Raw genomic sequence first — 23,462 nt, 5'->3', positions numbered from 1 at the left:
CTGTAGGATCAAAGGTATCTGGGCGGTGAGGAGTGCAGCCCACAGGAAACAGCACCGGATTAAAGAAACATCTGTGCCAGAGAATAACTCTGCCAGAGGCTGCTCCAGGGTGTTATATTGAAGACTGGACAGAAATTAGCAATAGATAGCCATCAAAATGATGCAGATACAGATCTATCAATATGGAAAGTGTTCACAACAGATTAAATGAAAAAGCAAGCCATCAAACTATGGACTATTTTCTATGTTCTGTATGTACACAGATAGGTTACATGCCTTATTTCATGTCACGGTCATAATAACCACATGAGGCAGGAATTACGAGCTTCATCTTAAGGTAAGTAAGCCTAGGCTCAGAGAATTTAAATGCCACACCCAAGGTCACATTGCTAGTGGGACAACATTTGAACCTTGGACTGTATACTCCAACTAGGATCCCATTTTTGTTTATAGGTAATGGAGTACCTGGGTTCTATAAGCTCATATTCTCTCTCACAGGTACCTCACTGAAATTTAAAAGGAATTTTAGTAAACCTCTAACACACAACTTTCTTTTGTGTTATTATTGTGAAAGTATGGAGTAATACCCTTATTAGCTGCTTTGTTTTACTCACTTAGTCTCATGCCATTAATGAGCATTTCTTATTTCTATTTTGTAAAAACAACATTTATGTATGTCTGCCGGCATAGATGGTGAAAGGCTTTCTAAAATGATGGGTTTCTTTCATTAAGGGGACGGGGCATAGTAACAACTGCCATACTTCTTTTAGACACTAGCAAATAGCTAATGGTCTTTATATTTTTATTAAGTAAACAGTATATTTCATTTACAAATACCAGTTCTGACATCACTAATAGATACCAAAACAATAAAGGTACCTCTTGTGGACAAGATATGCATTTCGTAAGCATAACTGTGTTAGGGTCACATACAATTCCAAGAGACAATTTGTGTTATGAAGCATGTTTAGACACATAACCTTGGTGTAATTTGGGGACCACACGCTATCTCTGGAGGGACGTCCATGTTTAAATGTTAACAACAGTTACTTCTGGGAGGCAGGACCCTGTCTACCTTTTAATTTGGTTATTGTAGTTGTTTGCTTTTCCATATTTAAAAATTCTTCTATGTCTTGGGTAATTTTTTAGCAGAGGGGAAAGATATTATTAGTTGTCTGATTTCTATTTTACTTAGAGAATTTCTAAGGGAGATAATTTGGTTTCAATGACAAGTAAAAAGTTAGGTCTCCAGAGAAGCAACATTCTTATGAACAACTGTTGTTCTGATGAGAACTCAACCTAAGTCTACATAACACAGGTCTACAAAGTGAGAGCTTGAGCCTTATAAGACAATGGCAAACTTTTCTCTTCTACACAACACTGGTTTCCCAAAGAATTTTTTCCTGGGAGTTTTAGACTGCTGTGGATTCCTAGGTAGAAAAAAACATTGAAAAATGTACTTAAGTATATTTTCACGAAAAGTTCATTTTAATACGTAGGCTGTGTTCAACTCTACATTCACTGCCGGGCTTACACTGAGATGAGGTACTGTGTCGACAGTGGGAAACGAAGATGAATTATGACTGGCCCCTGGACTCAAGGAGCTCTTGGCAGAGGCAGGCAGGTGTGTACACAAACCACACAATGGGAAAGTATCCCAGTAAAACTAGAACATGAAGTACTGTGGGAGCTCTTAAGAGGGAACCATCTCTTGTGTTGTGGGGGATTCATTTGTTCATTCAGCAAACATTTACTCAGTGCCTACTATATCCCACACATTCTTTCCATCTCTCCACTGTGCCAAACAGAAACTTGGGGAGACAGAGGTGAACAAGACAGGCAGGCACCCGTATTCATAGAGCTTGTACTTCATGGAGGAGCCAGATAAGAAACACAGCACAGGCATGCCCACTGCAGGGCTCTCTCACCTGCTGTTTCTTCTGCCCTGAAGACTTCTACTCTAACCATTGCATGACTGGCTCCTTCTCCTCATCACTCAGGTCTCAGCTTTGAAGTCACCTCGTCAAGAGACTCCTTTTCTGACCACTCCATCCAGAAGGGGCTCCCTGCCACCAACTACCCACCTTTGTGTCACTCTCTATTTATTTCATTACCCCCTTATCTTCTTCAGAGCACTTTTATCTGCCACTAGAATATAAGGTCAGGAGGGCAGGGACAAGGTGGCAGCACAGAGATGGAGAATGACAGACAGGTTTTGGATTGAGGGACACAATGGTCACTGTGGATAACTTCTCCATCCATTCTAAGGATAATTACTCTAAGCCAACCATGGGAATCCCAGTCCGCTTGCTGGTGACTAGCTTAGGAATGAACAGGGTACCAAATCTGGTCTATGAGACGTGAGAGGCCCATTTCTTCCCAACGAAAGCCCCTCCTCTGAACATCGCCACAACTGAATGTGATCCTGGGAACTGCTGCAGCCATCTGCTATCAGCCTGAAGAGGAGGCTTTACCAAGGACAGCAAACTGGAAAGAACGAAAGAATCTAGGTCTTTAAGGACACTGCAAACTCCCCTCTCAACCAATCCTGATGCCTGTCCCACCTCTGGACTTTCTGTTATGTAAGACGATAAGTCATCTTACTGTTTAAATCAGTGAGAGCTGGGGTTTCTATAACCAGAGGCCACAAGCATCCTAAGTGATAAGGCAGTAGGCACAGAGATAAATGGTCAAAAAAGGCGAAAGAAAAGAGGGAATTCTGAGCAGGGTGTTGAAGAATTAACAGTTTGTCAAGCAAACAAGGGAATCTGGGGAGCAGGAGAAAGAAGATGGAGGGAAGGGGGCCACTCCTGGGAGAGGGAACTGCATGAACCATGACATGCTAATGTGAAAGCACACACAATGTAAGTCACAAGAATTACTTGGGCACATGTTAAAACCTCAGCGTTCTCACTCCAAACCCAGAGGCTCTGACTCACCTCTGTGAGCACACTCTAAGACACACAGATGGATCTGGAACAGTAAACAGTGTAGTGTGGCTACAGAACAAGGAATCTTGAGGGGTGAGGAAAGTCGTGCAAGCTGAGGCTGAACGGACGAGGCAGAGTGAATAGGACCTGGTGTGTAAGGGAGCCACAGACTGGAAACCTTGGGAGAGCAGGGCTGAGTGGGCTTCTGCTCAGCTCTTAAAGCCTAAGAGTTCACCACGGTGCCAGGCACATTACAGGCGTTCCACAGGGTGAAGATTTTACTCCACAATTAGTAGGCAACAATAAGAAGCTTTTGAGGGACTTCTGGTAACATAGAGGATTCATTACAAGGAGGAGAGACGGGAGACTCAGGGACCAGGGACAAGGCTTTTTACTACTGCAGGTGAGAGAGTAACAAGGGCGATGCCGGAGGAAGGAAAGAGAGAAGGAAGGAAGAGGACTCATGTTTTTGAAGAATCAATAGCAGTGACCAACTGTACGTGAACGATGAGGGAAGGGAAGGACGTTACGATTCACTGGATTTTTTTGACCTGGGATCTGGGGGATGATGGGAAGGAAAAACGGGTTAATCCTGGAGTGCAACATGAGAGTGTGGGAATGGCTGAGCAAGCCTAGTGAACGGCAGAGTGAGGGGGGCAGAGGCAGAGGACCCAAGAGAAGCCTGACTTTTTCTTAAAAGCTTATTTGCCATCTGCTCTTTTAAAAACTGAATATATTTGAATTAACTAGTTTTTTAAAAAATTCATCCAAGTAATACCTACTCATGGAAATAGTACAGAAATAAAGTAAAAGTTGCCCATTCTAATTTCCCAGGTCTCACTCCTCTGAGGCAACCATTATATATAATATAAAAGTATCTAAAGGGAATACATACTCTTATAACTTGCCTTTTCAGCTAATTTACTTTGATTCTCTTTCTTAATTCCCCTATTGAGGAGTATTCGGGTTGCTTCTAGTTTTGTTTTCTTTTTGAGGAAGATTAGCCCTGAGCAAACACCCACCACCAACCCTCCTCCCTTTGCTGAGGAAGATTGGCCCTGAGCTAACGTTTGTGCCCATTTTATACGTGGGATGCCTGCCACAGCATGGCTTGATGAGTGGTGCTAGGTCCATGCCAGGATCCAAACCAGCAAACCCTGGGCAGCCGAAGCAGAGTGTGAGAACTCAACCACTCAGCCACTGGGGCGTCCCCTTGCTTCTAGTTTTTTACTACCACATGTTGGAATGAACATTCTTATACATTTTTATAACTTAGTTGAAACTACCTATAGGATAATTTCCTAGAAGTGGAATTGTTGGATGGAAGGGCACACGACTTGAAAATTTTGACAGCTATTGCTTAACTGTTCCTCCAAATAGCTGTATTAGTAATTTATATACCTACCATTAATTAAGGGACAGCCCATCTCCTCCATCTTTATCTATATTATCTCCAAATTCTTTTGTTTTTTTCTGCTTTATCTTCCCAAACCCCCCGTACATAGTTGTATATCTTAGTTGCAGGTCCTTCTAGTTGTGGCATATGGGACGCTGCCTCCACGTGGCCTGATGAGTGGTGCCATGTCCATGCCCCGGCTCTGAACCCTGGACCGCCGCAGCAGAGCGTGCGAACTTAACCACTCGGCCACAGAGCTGGCCCCTCCAAATTCTGAATCTTTGTTAATTAAGGTGGAAATATTAATCATGTTTTAATACGCATTTTAAAATTATGAGTAAGACTGAGTATCTTATCATGTTATTGGCCATTTGTATGTTGTAGAGGATAAAATGCCCGTTGTGTCCTTTGCTCCTTTTTTCTTTTTTTTAAAGATTTTTTTATTTTTTCCCTTTTTCTCCGCAAAGCCCCCCGGTACATAGTTGTATATTCTTTGTTGTGGGTCCTTCTAGCTGTGGCATGTGGGACGCTGCCCCAGCGTGGTCCGATGTTTTGCTCCTTTTTTTAATTTAAAAAATTCTGAAAAATTTAAAATATAGAAAAGTACATAGGCTGTTATAACACCTACACATAAACCTGCCACTTCAAATAAACAAATGTTGATATTTTCTAATATATGTTTCAAATATTTTCCATCTGTTCCTCTTTAAAACAAAAACATTATAGATAAAGTTCAATTCTTCTAAGCATTTATTCATTTCCCCTCCCAGGACCAATCTGAAAGGAGATTAGAGGGGTAGAGAGATATGGAAAACAGAGTCAATGGAAGATTTCTACCTTAGATTAATTAAAATCTTTAATGATCGCTCAAAACAACTGTATTAATGCTATGTTTTTACACTGCCTAAATTTAATTTGAAATCTAATACCAATGAGAAACTACTTCAGCTTTAAAAACAAAGTATAACACAACCACAATGAGACACCATCTCACACTCACTAGGATGTCTATGATCACAAAGACAGACAATAACAAGTGTTATCAAGGATACAGATATTGGAACCATTGTACATTGCTGGTGGAAATGCACAATGGTGCAGCCACTTTGGAAAAACAATTTGGCAGTTCCTCAAAAAGATAAACATAAAGTTACCATTTGACCCAGCAAATCCACTCCCAGGTATATACCCAAGAGAAATAAAAACACGTCTACACAAAAACTTGTACATGAATATTCACGGAAATATTATTCATCAGAGGCAGAAGGTGGAAAAGACCCAAATGTCCATCAGCTGATGAAGAGACAAACAACATATGGTAGGCATAGCCACAAAAAGGATATTATTTGGCAATATAAAAAAATGAAGTACAGTTATGCACTGCATAACAACACTTTGGCCAACGATGAACTGTGGATACAATGATGGTCCCATAAGATCAGTACCATAGAGCCCTAGTGTGGTGTGTAGTACGCTATACCATCTGAGTTTGTGTAAGTATATTCTATGATGTTCACACAATGATGAAATTGCCTAACGAGGCATTTCTCAGAACATATCCCCATTGTTAGGCAACAAATGACTGTATTAATAAAACCCACAGCAAAAGCATACAATGGTGAAAGACTGAACGCTTTCCCTCTAAGACTGGGAACAAGGGAAGGATGTCTGCTTTCACCATTTCTATTCAACACAATACTGGAAGTTCTAGCCAGAGTAATTTAAAAAAATAAATAAAAGGCACCCAAATTGGAAAGAAAGAAGTGAGATTACCTCTGTTTGCAGATGATATTATCTTATGTGTAGAAAACCCTAAGGACACCACTAAAAAAACTATTAAAACCAATAAACGAGAATTGTGATGTCACCATCATGGTGGAGTGAGTTTGCCCAGGACTCTCTCCCCTCCAACATTCAACAAAAAGGAGCAACCATATTCCAACAGAAAATATCCTAATAGCAGAGGAATCCTTGGAGAGTCACAGCAGCCAAGTGACAGAGGGTGGAGAGGCTGGAGCCCCCGTCAGAAGAGCTGGAGTGGGGTGAGAGAGAACTTTGCTCCCTCCCCTAAAGACTGTAGTCGCTGCTGCCACAGGAGGCTCCGTGAGGGAAGGAGCGGTGGAGGAGTCATGTGTCCGTGGGATCACCCAGGACTTCCTAGCACCCTTGCAGCCTAGAGGGACGCCCTCTAACGGCAGAAAGCTTTTGCATGGGGTGACCTCATCAAGCCAAGACCCCAGGAGACCAGACAGCAAGAGCTGATCCGGAAACTGGGGACTGCATGCTGGAGAAAACACTGTACCCCCAACCCCCCACCCCGCCTGCCCGGTGCCATCTCTGCTGAAGGGGGAGGGCTCAGAATACATGGCTCTCGACCCCCACCCAGTGGTGATAGGCTGTAACTGCAACCAAATAATATCACAATGGGAAAAACACGTAGTTCCACCATCAATCAGTTCACCAAAACTCCAGACCAGAGAGAAAACAAATACCCAGAATTCTGCCCTGAAGACTCAGAAATGAGTGAACTAAATGACAATGAATTCATAATAGCTATTGTCAAGAAACTCAATGAGGTCAAAGAGAATATAGAGAAACAATTCAACGAGTTCAAGAGCTTCACAAAACAGATTGAAACTATAAAGAAAAATCAATCAGAAATACTAGAAATGAAAGACACAATGGAAGAGACAAAACAAAATACAGACTCCCTGAATGCTCGTGTGGATACCACAGAGGAGCGAATCAGCATAATCGAAGATGGACGTGTTGAATTGCTCCAGACAGAGGAGGAGAGAGAACTGAGACTAAAAAGAAATGAAGAAAGTCTCCAAGAAATATCTGACTCAACGAGGAAATGCAACATAAGAATTATAGATATCCCAGAAGGTGAAGAGAAGGAGAATGGAGCAGAAAGCGTGTTCAAAGAAATAATAGCAGAGAAGTTCCCAAATCTAGGGAATGAGAGAGAAATGTGTGTGAACGAAGCTTTCAGATCTCCTAGATTTGTCATTGTAAAAAGACCTACTGCAAGGCACATAGTAGTAAAACTGGCAAAAATGAATGACAAAGAAAGAATGCTCAGGGCAGCAAGGCAGAAGAAAATAACTTACAGAGGAACTCCTATCAGACGTTCAGCAGACTTCTCTGCAGAAACCTTACAAGCTAGAAGAGAATGGAATGACATATTCAAAACCTTAAAAGATAAAAATCTTCAGCCAAGAATACTCTATCTAGCAAAAATATCCTTCAGATATGAGGGAGAAGTTAAATCTTTCCCAGACAAACAAAATCTAAGGGACTTTGTAGCCATGAGAGCCCCCCTACAAGAAATCCTCAAGAAGGCCCCCATCCCTGAAAAAAGAAAAAAAGGGAGAAAGGGGTCACAAAACACAGAGTAGGGAGACAGATAGAATAGGATAGCAAATATTCAACTATAGCATTAGGATAAAGGGAAGGGAAACACCAAAAACAAAGACAATCTTGTCACTTTAACCACAAACTCACAACGCAAGTTGGAATAAGATACGAGAATTATAACTTAGGAGGGGAGGAAGAAAGGGACTGAATCAGTTTAGATTAAGGAAATAAGAGGCAATCAGAAAAAGGACTATGTTATGCACAAGATTCTGAATACAAACTGCAGGGTAGCCACTAAACTAAAAAGTAGAACAGAGACACAAAAAATAAATAAGGAAAAAACAAAGAAACACAGCACAAGAAACTGCAGAAATCAATGTGTAGACCAAAACACACAGGACGAGAAACAAAGGAAACACAGGAAAACTGGAAAATGAATGACAGAATGACAGCATTAAGCCCTCATACATCAATAATCACCCTCAATGTAAACGGATTGAACTCTCCAATAAAAAGACACAGAGTGGCAAGATGGATTAAAGAACAAGATCCAACAATCTGTTGCCTCTATAAATTTTTAAAAATTGAAATAATAACAAGCATCTTCTCTGATCCTAACACGATAAAGCTAGAAATTAATTACAAGAAAAAAGCTGAGAAAGGGACAAAGATGTGGAGAGTAAACAATATGCTATTGAACAAGCAATGGATCGTTGAAGAAATTAAAGAAGAAATCAAAAATCTCTGGAGACAAATGAAAATAACATGCCATACCAACTCATTTGGGATGCAGCAAAAGCTGTATTAAGAGGGAAATTCATCGCAATACAGGCACACCTTAACAAACAAGAAAAATCCCAAATAAGGAATCTCAAATTACACCTAACTGAATAAGAAAAAGAAGAACAAACAAAGCCCAAAGTCAGCAGAAGGAGAGAAATAATAAAAATCAGAGCAGAAATAAATGCTATTGAAACAAAAAAGACAGTAGAAAGGATCAATGAAACAAAGAGCTGGTTCTTTGAGAAGATAAACAAAATTGACAAACCCCTAGCCAGACTTACAAAGAAAAAAAGAGAGAAAGCTCAAATAAACAAAATCAGAAATGAAAGAGCAGAAATAACAACAGACTCCAGAGAAATAGAACAGATTATAAGAGAATACTCTCAAAAACTATATGCCAACCAAATGGATAACCTAGAGGAAATGGATAAATTCTTAGACTCTTACAACCTCCCAAATCTCACTCAAGAAGAAATAGACAATCTGAACAGACCAATCACAAGGAAAGAGAATGAAACAGCAATCAAAAGCATCCCAAACAATAAAACCCCAGGACAAGAAGGCTTTCCTGGGGAAGTCTACCAAACTTTCAGAGGATTTAACACCTATCCTTTTCAAGCTATTCCAAAAAATCAGGGAGGATGGAACACTTCCTAACACATTCTACAAGGCCAACATCACGCTGATACTAAAGCCTGACAAGGACAGTGCGAAAAAGGAGAACTACAGGCCAATATCGCTGATGAACACAGATGCAAAAATTCTCAACAAAATTTTGGCAACCAGAATTCAGCAATTCATCAAAAGGATCATACATCACGATCAAGTGGAATTCACAGCAGGGACACAGGGATGGTTTGACATCCGCAAATCAATCAACGTGATACATAAAAAATGAAGTTGGACTCTTACCTAACACCATATACAAAAATTAACTTAAAGTGGATCAAGGGCCTAAAACTATAAAACTGTTAGAAGAAAACATAAGACAAAATCTTCACGATACTGGATTTGGCAATGATTTCTTAGATATGATACCAAACACATGGGCAATAAAAGAAAAAGTTGAAAAATTGGACTTTATGACAATTAAAACATTTTATGCATCAAAAGACACTATCCAAAAAAAAAAAAAGCTAGTATTCAATGATTTCTCTGAATTCTGTCTCAAATCCTTTCAATCAGAATAATCTTAATTTGGCATGTTAGGTATATTAGGATATATAAATAAATAAAAATTTACTTATATACATATAAATAAGCAGTGCACTATATATATATATATATATATATATAGCTGCCAATAATGTCAGGTTCATTATTTTAATTAGTCCTCAACAAATTGCATTAATATTTCTACATTAAAGATAGGGAGAGTGAGCTCAGAGAAGTTAATCAGGTTGCATCCAATGTAACATTGATAGCAAAAGGGCAGAAATGGAGCTTGAAGTCAGTTGTTTCTGCCTCCAGAGATCACTGCCAGCATTCTATGTGGCAGCAAAAGACATGGATAAATCAAAGGAATCTTTGTCTTGTTGGCAAAAAGGCGGTGCCAGGCTACTCAATTTGAGGCTGCACTCTGAGTTCAGGATGCTGGTTTCCTCCAGGAGTAAAATTTTACATGTGTTATCAGTAATCAGTTCTGAGTGACTACTGGGAGAGGCTGTGTGCAACTTTAATTATAGTTCACCCAAAGACCACCATAGTTGGACAGAGCAGGACCTATGAACCATATTTTCTTGCCCCCAAAATACCTCCCTCACCAATCTGAAAAAAAAAAAGGACTATCCCCAGATTAAAAAGGCAGCCCACGGAATGGGTGAAAACATTTCCAAATCATGCATCTGATAAGGGATTAATATCTAGAATATACAGAGAAATTCTAAAACTCAACAGCAAAAAGCTAACCACCTGATTAAGAAATAGGCAAAGGCCTTGAATAGACATTTCTCCAAAGAAGATATACAAATGAACAATAAGCACATGAAAAGATGCTCAACATCATGAATCATCAGGGAGATGCAAATCCAAACCACCATGAGATACCACCTCATACCCATTAGGATGGCTACTATCATAAAAGCAGAAAACAACAAGTGTTGGCGAGGATTTGGAGAAATTGGAACCCTTGTGCACTGCTGGTTGGAACATAAAATGGTACAGCTGCTGTGGAAAACAGTATGGCTATTCCTCAAAAAATTAAAAATAAACGTACCATATGACCCCGCAATCTCGCTTCTGGGTATGTACCCAAAAGATGTGAAAGCAGGATCTTGAACAGATGTCTGCACACCCACGTTCATAGCAGAATTATTCACAATAGTTAAAATGTGGAAGCAGCCCAAGTGTCCATCGATGGATCAATCAATAAGCAAAATGTGATACACACACACATACATACACACAGAGTGAAATATTATTCAGCCTTAAAAAGGAAAACATCGATGAATCTTGAGGACATTATGCTAAGTGAAATAAGCCAGTCACAAAAAGCCAAATACTGTATGATTCCACTTACATGAGATACTCAAAGTAGTCAAAATCATAAAGACAGAAAGTATAATGGTGGTTTCCAGAAATTGTGGGGAGGGGCTGACCTGGTATGTAGTGGTTTAGTTCGTGCACTCCAACTTGGTGGCCCAGGGTTTGTAGGTTCAGATCCTGGGTGTGGACTTACACACCACTCATCAAGCCATGCTGTGGTGGCATCCCACATATAAAATATAGGAAGATTGGCACAGATGTTAGCTCAGCAACAATCTTCCTTAAGCAAAAAGAGGAAGATTGGCAACAGATGTTAGCTTAGGGCCAATCCTCCTCACAAAAAACAAAAACAGAAGTTGGCGGGGGAGAGAGAATAGAGAGTTACTGTTTAATGGGTTTAGAGTTTCAGTTTTACAAGATGAACAGAGTTATGGGGATGGATGGTGGTGATGGCTGCACAACAATGTGAATGTATTTAATACCACTGAACTGTCCACTTAAAAATGGTTAAGACAGCAAATTTTATGTTGTGTGTTTTTTACCACAATAAAAAAATTCATCTGTATTACAATTTCAAGTGTGATTTACATACTTGTACATTATTTGCAAATTCAGAACAGGAAGTGAAGATGTTTCTACGTACTTGCTTGTTATTTATAGATCATGTAAAGTTTTCCAAAAACATTAAATATTTTCCTAAACTATAAAAAAAAAAAAATTCATCTGTAAAGAAACAGAAATGAAGTACTGATGCAATGTTAGAGTAGGGAGAAATCTTGAAAGCCTTACGTTGAACGAAAGAAGCCAGTCAGAAAAGGCCATATATTGTATTCCATTTATGTGAAATGTATAGAACAGGCAAATCCATAGAGACAGAAAGCAGATGAGTAGCTGCCAGGGGCTAGGGCTGAGGAATGACTGCTAATGGCTATGGGGTTTCTTTTGGGGATGCTGAAAATGTTCTGGAACCATACAGTAGTGATGGTTGCACAACTCTGTCAATATATTAAAAGATACTGAATTGTATGTTTTAAATGAGTGAACTATATAAGAATTATATCTCAATAAAGCTGTGAAAAGTTGTAAAAAAAACAAAAAAAGAAAGTTGTTTTTTTTTGTAGAATCAACTCTGCAGCTTAGACCAACAAGTTACCAGAATATTCTGAGACAGGAGGAAAATGACCACGGTAGCTGTTACCTGCAAATGAGAGCTGCTTTAGGCGGGCATTTGATCGAGCTTCCTGGACTTTATCTGTCAGTGACTTCCAGGCATCTATGAGAAAATAAAATATCTGGTCAAACACCTCTTAACACCAATGGCATGCACAAACATTGTGCTCCCCACAGCGCAAAGACACACCACGCGAGAGGAGTTTGTTGTTGTTCTCGTAGTGTGGATCAGTTCAGTGCACTAGAAGGTGCAGTAGCCAGCAGGGCTCCCTGCTGTTAGAAGGGACACAGAAGCAGTGAGGAGAGCCAGACCTTCTGCAAATGACCCTGAACCACCAAAGCATTCGGCTCCCCTGCCGGCAGTCTGCGTCCCAACCCCGAAAGTATGCCATCAATTCTACTCCCTGTATCCCCATCCAATACAATACCAGCACTAACAACTTAATCAGGACTCTGGGGAGATCATAACCCCGCAGTTCCTTAAAATTAAGGGGTGTAATTAGAAAATCTTTCCAGTTCCTTCCAGCTCTAACTTAAGATTCTATGACCTCTTACTGTCTGTTGGATTTCTTACCAGCACTCCACACTCAGTATATCTTATGTGGAACTCATACATTCGAACTGGTAATTTTCTTGTTCTCCTTACATATCTGTCTTTCAGTCACTCAGGCCTGAATCTTCAGTCTCTTTGACTCTTCTCTCCCCACTCTCCAGATCCAAGCAGTCATTAAGTATGTTCTTCTTTCCTTTCTTTCTCTTCCTACCAGAAATGGGCTTTATCACCTGACATCTCCGCTGCAGCAATACTCTCATGAGTGACCTCTTGCTTTTAGTGTCTCTAATTCAATCTATTTTATATGGAGCTACCACATTAAGCTTCTCGAAATTCAGCTTTTATCTCACTCCTCAAGATTTAACAAGGCCTCACGGTTTGGCACTGAAGGCCCTCGCAAACCTGGGCCCAACCCACCTTCCCAGTTGTGTTTTTCACCGTTACTTCACAGGGATTTCATCCTCCCACGTGACGCCACTCTGTACCCGCCAAACGCAATCCTGTCTTTTAACTCTGCTTACATCCCTCCTTAGAAAGGCTTTCCCACTCCTCTTTGCCTAACCCAAATTCTATTATCTCCTTTAACAGAATCTTCTATTCTATTAACCTTCACTTTTTTTTGATAACTCTAACTGACCCATAGCAGTATTTCTCTCCTTCAAGCTCCTCTGGTACTTACTACCTAGAGAACATTCACCAGTCCTTCAACAGCCAGTGAACATCTACATGCTGGGGATACAAAGATGAGGAAGAAAATAAAATCCCAGCCCTTACAGGAAGTTCCTTGTTGAGTAAGATAAAAGTAAGCGAACATTTAGAAAACAAATTTTAAGCTATGAGAGAGAAATATTTGAGATCCTAAAAGTTGCTGAAAGGAGAGAGGGAGAGTGCCTCAGGTCAGGGAAGACTTTCTGAGCTGAATCTTGAAGGATGAGCTGGAGCTCCCAGATGTATGAGAGGAGAAAGAATATTCCAAGCAGAGGGAAGCAATGTGTGAAGGCAGAAGTCAGAGAGAGGTGTGTGCAATCTTAAAAACAGAACCTATATCAAGTTTTCACATAAATGATGGACTATTTCTCCAATAACTAACTATTAAGGACATGTTAAATATATAATGTGTCCAAATATCTTCCACAACACCTAGCACAAAACTGCCCAAACAGTACTAATATAGACAGCGTGGATCCAGCTGAAACAGGGCCTGTGCTGGTGGGCCAGCCCAACTCAATCCACTGACCTTCAATACTTTCCGCACAGATCTGAAAGCCATCATCACTTGAAATTTCAAAAACAAGTCCTTTCTTAGGCTTTTTCTCAGCAATGCTTTCCTTCCGCTTCTGTTCTTGTTGGAGCCAAAGCATCAGTGGAGAGCTGAAGTTACTTTCTTCTTCTTCCACTGTTTTTGGTTCTATGAGAGAGAAAATAGGGGCCAACATGCAACAGCACTTACTGAGCACTGACTTCACATACATTATCTCTAAAGCTAACACCATTCCATAGTTGGTATTATTATTCCCACTGACAGATAACAAAACTGAGGCTCAAAGAGGTGAAGCAGCTTACCCAAGGTCATAGCTAGAAAGTGGCTAAAACTAGATTTCTTTTTTTTTTTGGGTGAGGACGTTCACCCTGAGCTAACATCTGTTGCCAATCTTCTTTTTTATTTCTTTCTTGCTCAAGGAAGATTAGCCCTGAGCTAACATCTGTGCCAATCTTCCTCTACTTTGTATGCGAGATGTGACAGAGCTTCTGGTATGACAATTTGATAGTTTTTCAATAAGTAATTGCCCTCAATAGGGTCAAAGTTAAAAAATAATAATGGCTAATACGCATGAAGCACTATGTATGAGGCATTCTTCTAGGAACCTCCTATAATATTAACTCAGAAAAACCTTACAACAACAATCCAGTGAGGTAGGTGTTATTCTTATCTACACATTGAAGGTGAGAACACTGAGGCAGACAGAGGTTAAGTACTTGGCCCCGTTTCATACAGCTTATCAGTGGTAAAGCTGGGATTTCAACCCATCGGGCTCCAGAGTCTGCAAGTCAGCCACCACCCCTCACTGTCTTCTTACATAAAGAAACGTATCTCTTGGGGAATCAGCAAATCAGCGGAACGTGATTACGTCCCAAATCTTCTGCCTACGCATTTTCTCTACCTGGTTCTCTTTTGGGATGTCCCCTCGATGGAAATGGGCAAAGCCTTATATCCGGAACTCTCTAATCTTGAAGTGACCAGTTGTTTACTGATCAAATTCATTAGGACAGATGGAAAGTGCTACAGAGATGTATCTAGTGTCATAACCAATATCTGGCTATCTTATATGATAAAAACCATTGTTGGTTTCCTTCAGTGACAACTAAGGGATAAAGCCGGGTTATCACTAGCTATTTAAACCACACTGCTGTTAAAGCAAGCAGAGCAGAAGAGTCTTCACAGATTTTTTAGTCCTGCGTCCTTTAGTTGACAGAAGATCACAGAATACGCAGCAGACGAGCGCTGGACCAGGAGATGGATGCTCAGCTCTGAGCTTTAGTCCACAACTCTGACCAATCACTTCACCTCTTTGGAGCTTAGGGTTTTTTTTTTTTTTAATCCAGAAAAATCAGTAGGTAATGTAGGTGATTTTTATAGTACTTTTGGCTTTGAAATTCTGATTCTGACCTGTTACCCACCCACCTACCTGTACTTTCTTGTTCATTTGCTGGATTTTGCGTCATCTGAATCTCAGGAAGAGCAGCCACTTGCCTAAATGAAAAGAAACCTAAATGTGAGCTGTAGCATCAGCTAGTTCTTCAAGTCAAAGACAAAAACTGCCAACAGTCTGCCATACGGCTGTGTCAGCTACACAAAACAACGAGTAGAAATGAACCGTAGGGCGCTTTGGGTACAACCTGTAGAATGAACACCACCACCACACTACTGTATGGTACATGGCATAAAAGTATCTTTTATGAGATTCTTTCCCCAATATTGACATTAAGTTTCTGCTTTTGGAGTTGAAGACTGTGTCCTTGAAATTTTTCTCATATCCTTAGTATTAGAAAAAAATGAAAGGATACTTGTTAGAAGCAGTGCTGGAGTTACTTAAGTAAGTTAGCTGGTTTAACTAAAAATAAAAGTATGTTGCACAAGCCAGTAACCCACCACCGATTTTCACTGTCCACAATTAAATAAATCTTGGAAACAATCCAAATGCATATCAATAGAGGACTAGTTAAATAACTTATGGTATGTCCACACAAGAGAACTAGAGGCAGGCGTTAAAAAAATGAACTGCATCTACATGGAATGGCACAGAAATATCTACACAATACAACATATGAGGGAAAAAAACAAGTACAGAACAGTATGTACACATACATTTCTTTATATGCGTAGAAATATCTGCACGGATTAAAGCAAATTATTAGCAATGGTTACCTCCAGGGAAGAGACTGGGAGGAGGGTAGGCAGGATGAACACAGAACCATTATCCATTATTTAAATAATTTTATGCCTTTTTTTTTTTTTGCAAGTGTGTATTACTTCCATTAAAAAAACCGTGACAACAAAAATCTTTACAAATCATGAAAAACTATTTTTAAAATGAGGTAGATGGAATTGAGGGCTTAATCTTAGAGAACTAATCTTTATTCTCACCCTGCGGGCTGCCCACACTCCTTCTGTGATGACTGTTCCACATTAGCTGTATCTTGCTGCTCCGGCTCTGCTCCCGGAGTCCTAGAACAGAATTATTTGTATCTTTTCAAAAAAAAACCACCAGTAAATACGTACCAAATGTGGAGGTCAGCGTAAAGAAATGACTCTATCGCAATCTGATAAAATTTACGAGCCGGGAAAACTAACCCGTGGTGATACAGGTTAGAGAGTGGTTACCTTGAGGGGTACTGACTAAGCAAGGGCACAAGGAACCTTCTGGGGCACCAGAAATGTTTTATATCTTGATTTAATGGTGGCTACATGGGTGCATACGCATGTCAAAATTGACTTGGGCACTTTAAATATGTTACTCTTTCACGGTAATGTTTTATGAAAGGAGATCACGAGGATCTACAACAGGTGGTCTGCCCTCCAGACGGGACTAATCATCCTTCCGCACCCTAAGGCTCAGCAAAAAAGAAGCAGGAGCAAACAGCAGCACTGTTTTAAATCCGAGCAAAGAGTAATCCAAGATGTGATTCTATCCAAGAGACAAACTGCCCACAGATGGAACTAAATTGTGCTCTATAAGTCACCACCATGAGAAAAAAGAAATCAAAGTCAAAACCCAGAAAACCCCCGAGCAATGCAGCTTGGACAGAGGAACGTCCCTCCCGGAAGACCACCACTGCAACAGCCGCTGCCCCAGAGCACACACCCCACAGACCCGGCACAGCTAACATTCGGATCTCTCACCCTGTGACTGAGGTCAGGGGTGTCGTGTTGGCTTCTTGGTCTGGAATGTGTGCTTCAGAACTGGTCCGCAAATGGGAAACCTTGTGCTTCTTGCCATTCCCTTTGTCCAAAGGCAGCTGAATCCGTTTGATTTTTGGTTTGGGTTTAGTGGGACCCGGCACTGAGGGGCTTGCTGACTGCTGTCCGGAGGATGGAGAGCCCCCAGGAGAGGCTGAGCTGGCTTGCATAGCTGAGGATAAAGCCTTATTCTGCTCTAGCCCCATGCTGTTAGGAGCATCTACTGTTTGGGTAAAGTTGGATCCCTGGGTCCCTGGAGCAGAATCAAGATCACGCTGGGAGGAGAGAAGCCCAGTTTTGCTGGCAAGGAGCTGGTTCACGTGCTGAAGCTGATAGTGTTCTCCTGCCTCCCCAGAAGGGGAAGCAGCTGTTATGCCCGTGGTCTGAGTAGAGGGGAGCACACAGATGCTAGATGCTGCTGTCATCGCAGCAGTAGAGGGAGTCTGTGATGTCCCCAGCTGTGGAAACATTCCTGAACTTGGTGGTAAAGCCACAGGCTGGTCCTGAATCCCCAGGCTCTGCTGGCTAGCTTTGATTAAAAGATTGCTGATTGAGCCAATATCTGGGGCACCAAGCAACCTCGGGTTGGTTAATGCAACATGTCCTGGAACTGATGCACTACTTGCAGGGGCTGTTGTTGTTGGCATGGATACAACATTCAAGACGGAGGAACCGGATGCCAAGCCAGACACAGGCCCTGATGTGAGGTGGCCAGAATCCTGGCTTATGGTTGACGTGCCAGCCGCCGTGGCAGCACTTCCTCCCACACGCTGTGGCAACAGGGGTGCCTGTTCAAAATACATGATGCCAGATTTAGACCTTTTTATGATGTTGGGGACAGTTCGGTGAGATGAAGTATTAAGTGACCCCAGATCTAACAGATTGGGATGATTTGGAAGCTGGGAGGGTGTGAAGTTAATCAATGTCATATTAGAAACCACATCAGAAGGGGCAATGTTTGAAGGGGTACTAGAGGGAGCAAGTTTTTTATTCTTTCGGGTCTGTAGACGAGATATGGGTCTTTTCTTGAGTCCAGAGGATGGAGTGGCTACTGTGGTACTGAGGTCTGTCCTCTGGCTGGCTTCTGAAACCAAAAGTTGGGGATCTGGAGGAGGCTGAACCCCAATAAGTAGGCCTGAAGGAGGACTGCTGATATTAGGTGGGAAACTACTTTGAGTAGCTGCAGGGAAGGAATGTAAGTGCTGGTGATGAGGCATGGGGAGCAATCCTTTGCTAGCAGGAGGGAACAAAGGTTGAGAAGTTGGCAAGCTTGGATTTAGTCCTGTGGTCAAGGTGAGACCACCTCCCATGGGCCCCAATACTGAAGTATTTGTCTCCATCACATTGGGTGTAGAACTAACAGAAGAGGTCAATTGGATTTTTTGGGTCACTCCATTTGGAAGAGTTTGGAGAACATAAAGTGGCTGCATGTTCTGGTTAACAACAATGAGTTTTTCAGTGGCTGGTTTCAGGTGGGGTGGAGTGGTCTGGACAGCTGCATTAGAAATCTGAGATGGGCCAGGACTATCAGTAGAATTGGGCACATATTTCTGGTTCTGGATAGGAACGGTAGGGGAAACAGGTACCTGAAGGCCAGGGGTGCTACTGTTTCTAGTTAAATCCTGATTGTTGCCATGACCTTGCTCCACTGAACCACAAGGAGGGCTGGAGATGTGGTCCGCATCCATGTGTCCTTGGATAAAGTGATCAGGAGTCATGTGGCCTTCAGGGGTTGGATCTACTCCTGGACTCAGCAGGGCTGAGTCACCTTCAGAGGAGGCCACAGATTTTTCTGTGATAGTTACTCTCTTCTCTCCTGAGTCTGAGATTACAGCTAGTCTACTGGGATTCTGGCTAGGGACAGTGGGACTCCGGGTGGTCAGGACAGAGAGATCAGATGGCAGCTCCAGGGGCAACTCGAACTGCTCCTCTGCTGAGATAGAGGAAGAGACACTGCTGTCCACAGGTTCTGTGGGTGGCAACTGCTGAGAAAAGACTTCAAAAAGACCCATGTCTTTTTCACGATTACCGTCAAGACCCAAGCCTTCGCCAAGATTCAGGAGCTCTGATGAAGAGGACTCTGGGCTCTCACCCAGCGCCTGCATGGATGGAGTATTCTTTAGAACAAAGTCCATAATGTCTGAGGGCAGGATATTCCCACAGTCATCACTGTTGTTATTATCTGAATCAGATTTCAGGAGCTCAGGATTATAAGTGTCCAGTAAATTCTTGTCCGAGGGGGTGCTTGTGTGGACTCTGCGGCTCGACTCCAATGAGCTGAGCTGAGCTTCCAAGGAATCCTGCCCCTGTGTTTTCACTCTGCTTACAGAGTGGCAGTTATCCATCTTCGGCTCATTTTTGTGGCCAACAGAACTCTTGATGACATGTTCTTTCTCACCAGCATCTTCAGGTCGATCAATCTTCAAGTTCTCTGTTCCATTTTCTTTACCATTTCTTTTTGGAATCTGGCTGCTTTTCCTTGTTGTGGCTGTGACACTAGTGTCACTCTCTGTCCCGTCATCAACACCATCCAACTGTGAGATTTTTGGAAGATCACATTGTTCCTCCTCCCGGAATAAATTATGAGATGCCAGCCGTTCCTCTCCACCTGAAGAAATCACTGTTCTGGTGAAATTGTAATAGTATAAGTCATCTTCATCTGAAGTGCTTAAGTCGTCAGCCCCATCCACCTGTCCTTCAGCCGACCTCTTGCCTCGCTTCTTCCCAGTTGAGCTGCTGTAGAACGGAATGTCTTCTTCACCATAGGATCTTACTCCATAGAGTGGGGTGAGCCCAAAGAACATGTTAGAACGTGCTCGGGCACTACGACGGGGATATCTCCTCTTGAAAGAGCCATCCTCCTGAGGTTTGGGGCCATCTGGAAGCATTAGGTTTCTGTCCTGTACTGGAAGATTCTGATAGTTGTTACTTTGAGAATCTTGAGATGAGGTATTATTGGGGCTTGGTTGGGCCACTGGGCCATCTCCTGGACTTTCGGAGGCTGAAATCGGTTCTGTTGGAGATGCTGACTCTATTTGCAAAGGGGAGACAGGACTACTTTCTTTCAGGGTATTCTTGGACTGACTCTCACTTTCCATTTTTAGAGGTGTCAGTGTTACTTTAACTGTGCGTTTCCGGGGTGTCTGTAATTCCTTGGCAGATCCTTCTACTTGCATGGATGGAGCTTTGGGGACTCCTGGAATAGAAAGAACTTTGTCCCCAATCTTATCAGAAGAAACATTATTACATGGTCGTCCCATAAACTCAGGAGTCAAAACTTCATCCACAGACTCTGGCTTCAGGTTTCCTTCTTCACCAGTCGTCACCTGACCAGGTTCCAAAAAAGATTTACTGGAATGCTTTTCTTTGAAAGTTTCTTTACTAGATTTTTTCCCTTTCTGTCTCCTGTCTCTGGAACTAGATCCCACATGTTCATTGGTAATGGATGATCTGTTGCTTACTCCAGAGAGCTTCAAGGTTTTGACTTCAGTATCTTCACTGGGAGGGGGATTAGCTGATTGGTTAGAATCTGTATGTTGGTCTCGATCGTTCCTTTGCCCTCTCAAATGGACTGGTGGGAAGGAGAGGGTCTCTTTAGAAGAAAACGGCGCCGAAGAGTGTTCAACATAAGTGCTGATTTTACTAACATTTAATTCTCCAGATGTTGTATTATGAACCTGTGGGGCCAGTTTAGGAATGCCAGGGTAAGCCACGTTATGTGCAGATCCCTCCGAACTCTTGGAACTTAGCATTTTGGTCTTCTCTCCCTTCAAAGAGGAGCTCTTGGATGCCAAGTCTGAAGCAGTGGAATGCTTCATTTCTGAAGATGAAGATCCATCCAAGTGACTGGTTTTAGTGCCCATAGTAACCACTGTCCTTTGCAAATTTGAAGAGGTGGGAGTGTTTTGTCCTAAATTAGTATTTGAATTCAGTGGACCTAAGACATGATCGACTGCTTTGGTACTTGACTCAAGATCTGTAGCAGTCCCCACGGTGGAGACTGAGGAAACACTATTCCTGGAGTAAGTACTCCCAGTTCTCATTGGAGACATTATCCGGAGTTTAGATCGCTGGGGTGACAAGGAAGAAGTACTATGACGCCTGGAGCCAATGCTGCGAAGTCCAGAGGAGAGTAAAGGATCACCCACTGTGACTATTTCATGAGTGGTTGGGGTAGGACTTCCTAAACAAGAGAGAAAAAGTAATAACGTCTATTACAGATAGAACAAATGTGTGGTTGTCATTGGTTTCAATGACTTGGCTATCTATATTTATAGGTAACTAAAAATTAACATTTCCGATTAGCAAAAGTCACTAAGGTAAAGTTGCTTGAAAGAATTACAGACTAATTTTTGAGTCGACCTTCTCAGGTAAAGTAGGTCGATGAAGTCCTTTACCTGCAGAAGGCAACGGCCGACAGCCAGGGGCTCTCTGTGTTGGAGAATAACTAGGTGTTGGAATCCTAGGGACCTTGGAGATGACATGATAAAAACAGGAACCAGAGGTCTGCGAATGAGGAGGTCGGTCTGGTGACGGAGGACTTATATTCTCAGCTGTGTTATGACTTTCTTTAGATGAAATTTCTGTGGTAAAAAATAAAGTCTTACTGAAAAAGTCCAATTAAAATACCAAACAAATGAACCCATAAAACGCCAGCTATTAGATAAATATCAAAATAGAAACAAACAAGAGCTTCTAAAGAAAGGATTTTTTTCCCACCCTTCAATCACAGTACTCCCAAAAATCTAATTCAAGTCCCCTCTCGATCACAGACTAACCTGCTAAAGATGATGGACTATGAGCGATGGTCCTATTTTCATCATGTTCAACAGTGCTGTTGATATCCGGCTCTACAACTGGAGGCCGGCACTCTACTATCTTGCATGTATACACACAGCGCTTGCGAGCATCTGTGGTGCTCCAGTACACCCTGGAACACCTGGCAAACAGATTTGTAAAGCCACCATAAGTGACAGTATGGAAGCAGAGGCTAACAGTCAAAATCTCTTCTCATCGTAGGTTCCCTGGTCCCCTTGATTAAGAGAATTTAGCTGTATTTCATCAATTCTTATTATAGATTCCCCTAGTTAGGATGTTCCAAGCTTTTTCAAGTCTTTGGTTTTTCCCAGCCTCTCAGAAAATAGCACAAAATCTTTTTTATTGTATTATAAGTAGGGGACAAAAATAGTAAAATAACCTCAAGTGCAGAGAAAGAAAAATACTAACTACTATAAAAAATAGTTACTGGCCGTCAGGAAGGGACTACTGCCCCACAATGGGTACCAAGTAAGGAAAAAGCAAACCTGAGGCATTTCCTTTGGGAGAAAAGCCCCAGGAAACATGGATAATGTAAATGCTTCCAATCTGTTGGAGGCTGACGGAGCCTAGTCTACACAAAGGGCTGCCAGCTGACATGGGAAGCACAGACTGTGTCGTCAGAACTGGAATGCAGAATAAACTGGAGTATATAAGGCAAACGGAGACTCCAAAGGCGGAGAGATAGAGAATTGTAAATTTATATTGTCAGCTTGTTAGAAGTTTAAACAATTTTCTCCATTTAGGAAAAATTGTAAATGCTTACTGGAGAATCTGATTTTTATTGTAGGGGTTTATAATTTTAGGAGGGCCTATAAAATGTACAACTGAGGACTGGAGAATGAGGTGTTTGATTCATGACAACAATCTGAACTTCTGAATCCAGATGAATGGAATTTAGTGGATCTTAAGAGACAGACCTTGTGTTTTCCATTTAGGTTTTATTTGGAAATTATTCTGAAATTATGCTCTCCTTCTCTAACTGGATTTAGCTGACATAAAATGATACTTTAGTCCCAATCTACAAGAACTAGAAAAAAACAGTAGTTAATTTTTAGTAGCAGTTCAAAGTAGCTAACAAGTCTGGCCCTACATGTAATGACCTCCTCATGGCTTCAGGGTGCTCAAGTTGTGGGGGCTGCTGTCTCCTCTTTACAGTGCTACTTACTGATATCCAATAGGAAAGAGCTTATCTTCACAGTCAGAGAGATCATTCAGAATTCCTAAGCAGTCAATTGTCATGGAGCCTGAACAAGGAAAGAAGAACTGATTAGAGGGCATAATGAGAAGGCTCATTTTAACTGAAGACAAGAAAGTGCCCAATGATGCACCCAGCTTCCCCAACAACCAAGGCCCACGTCGCACCAATCATCATGTGGATGTTTTCTGGTTCCAGGCCATTGAGAAACTTCCTTCTCAAGCTGATTCCTTCAAAGTCCACAAACACTCTTCTAAAAACTTCAAATCCATTCTCAGGAACCACCTTAAATGGAAACCGAGGGTAGCTGTTAA

At 41.7% G+C, this 23,462-nt stretch overlaps 1 protein-coding gene across 8 annotated transcripts in view; it reads right to left on the bottom strand.

The window, feature by feature from the left end:
• Positions 1-23,462, bottom strand: part of KMT2A (lysine methyltransferase 2A) — an 80,531-nt gene that overhangs the window by 7,285 nt on the left and 49,784 nt on the right. For 7 of the 8 annotated variants that reach the window (XM_070624941.1, XM_070624942.1, XM_070624943.1 and 4 more), the window contains 9 exons: positions 23,316-23,433; positions 23,119-23,197; positions 21,914-22,074; positions 21,533-21,718; positions 17,079-21,318; positions 16,323-16,403; positions 15,364-15,428; positions 13,914-14,084; positions 12,152-12,226 (listed from right to left, as the gene is read on the bottom strand). In XM_070624941.1, the coding sequence (XP_070481042.1) occupies positions 12,152-12,226; positions 13,914-14,084; positions 15,364-15,428; positions 16,323-16,403; positions 17,079-21,318; positions 21,533-21,718; positions 21,914-22,074; positions 23,119-23,197; positions 23,316-23,433 (5,176 nt within the window). The remainder of the gene's footprint in view (positions 1-12,151; positions 12,227-13,913; positions 14,085-15,363; positions 15,429-16,322; positions 16,404-17,078; positions 21,319-21,532; positions 21,719-21,913; positions 22,075-23,118; positions 23,198-23,315; positions 23,434-23,462) is intronic. The other variant, XM_070624945.1, reaches the window with a different exon arrangement.

Source organism: Equus przewalskii, chromosome 6 (assembly GCF_037783145.1).
Source record: "Equus przewalskii isolate Varuska chromosome 6, EquPr2, whole genome shotgun sequence".
Taxonomy (NCBI): Eukaryota; Metazoa; Chordata; class Mammalia; order Perissodactyla; family Equidae; genus Equus; species Equus przewalskii.
Note: the sequence above shows the minus strand (reverse complement) of the source record. Positions and strands in the feature narration are given on the sequence as shown.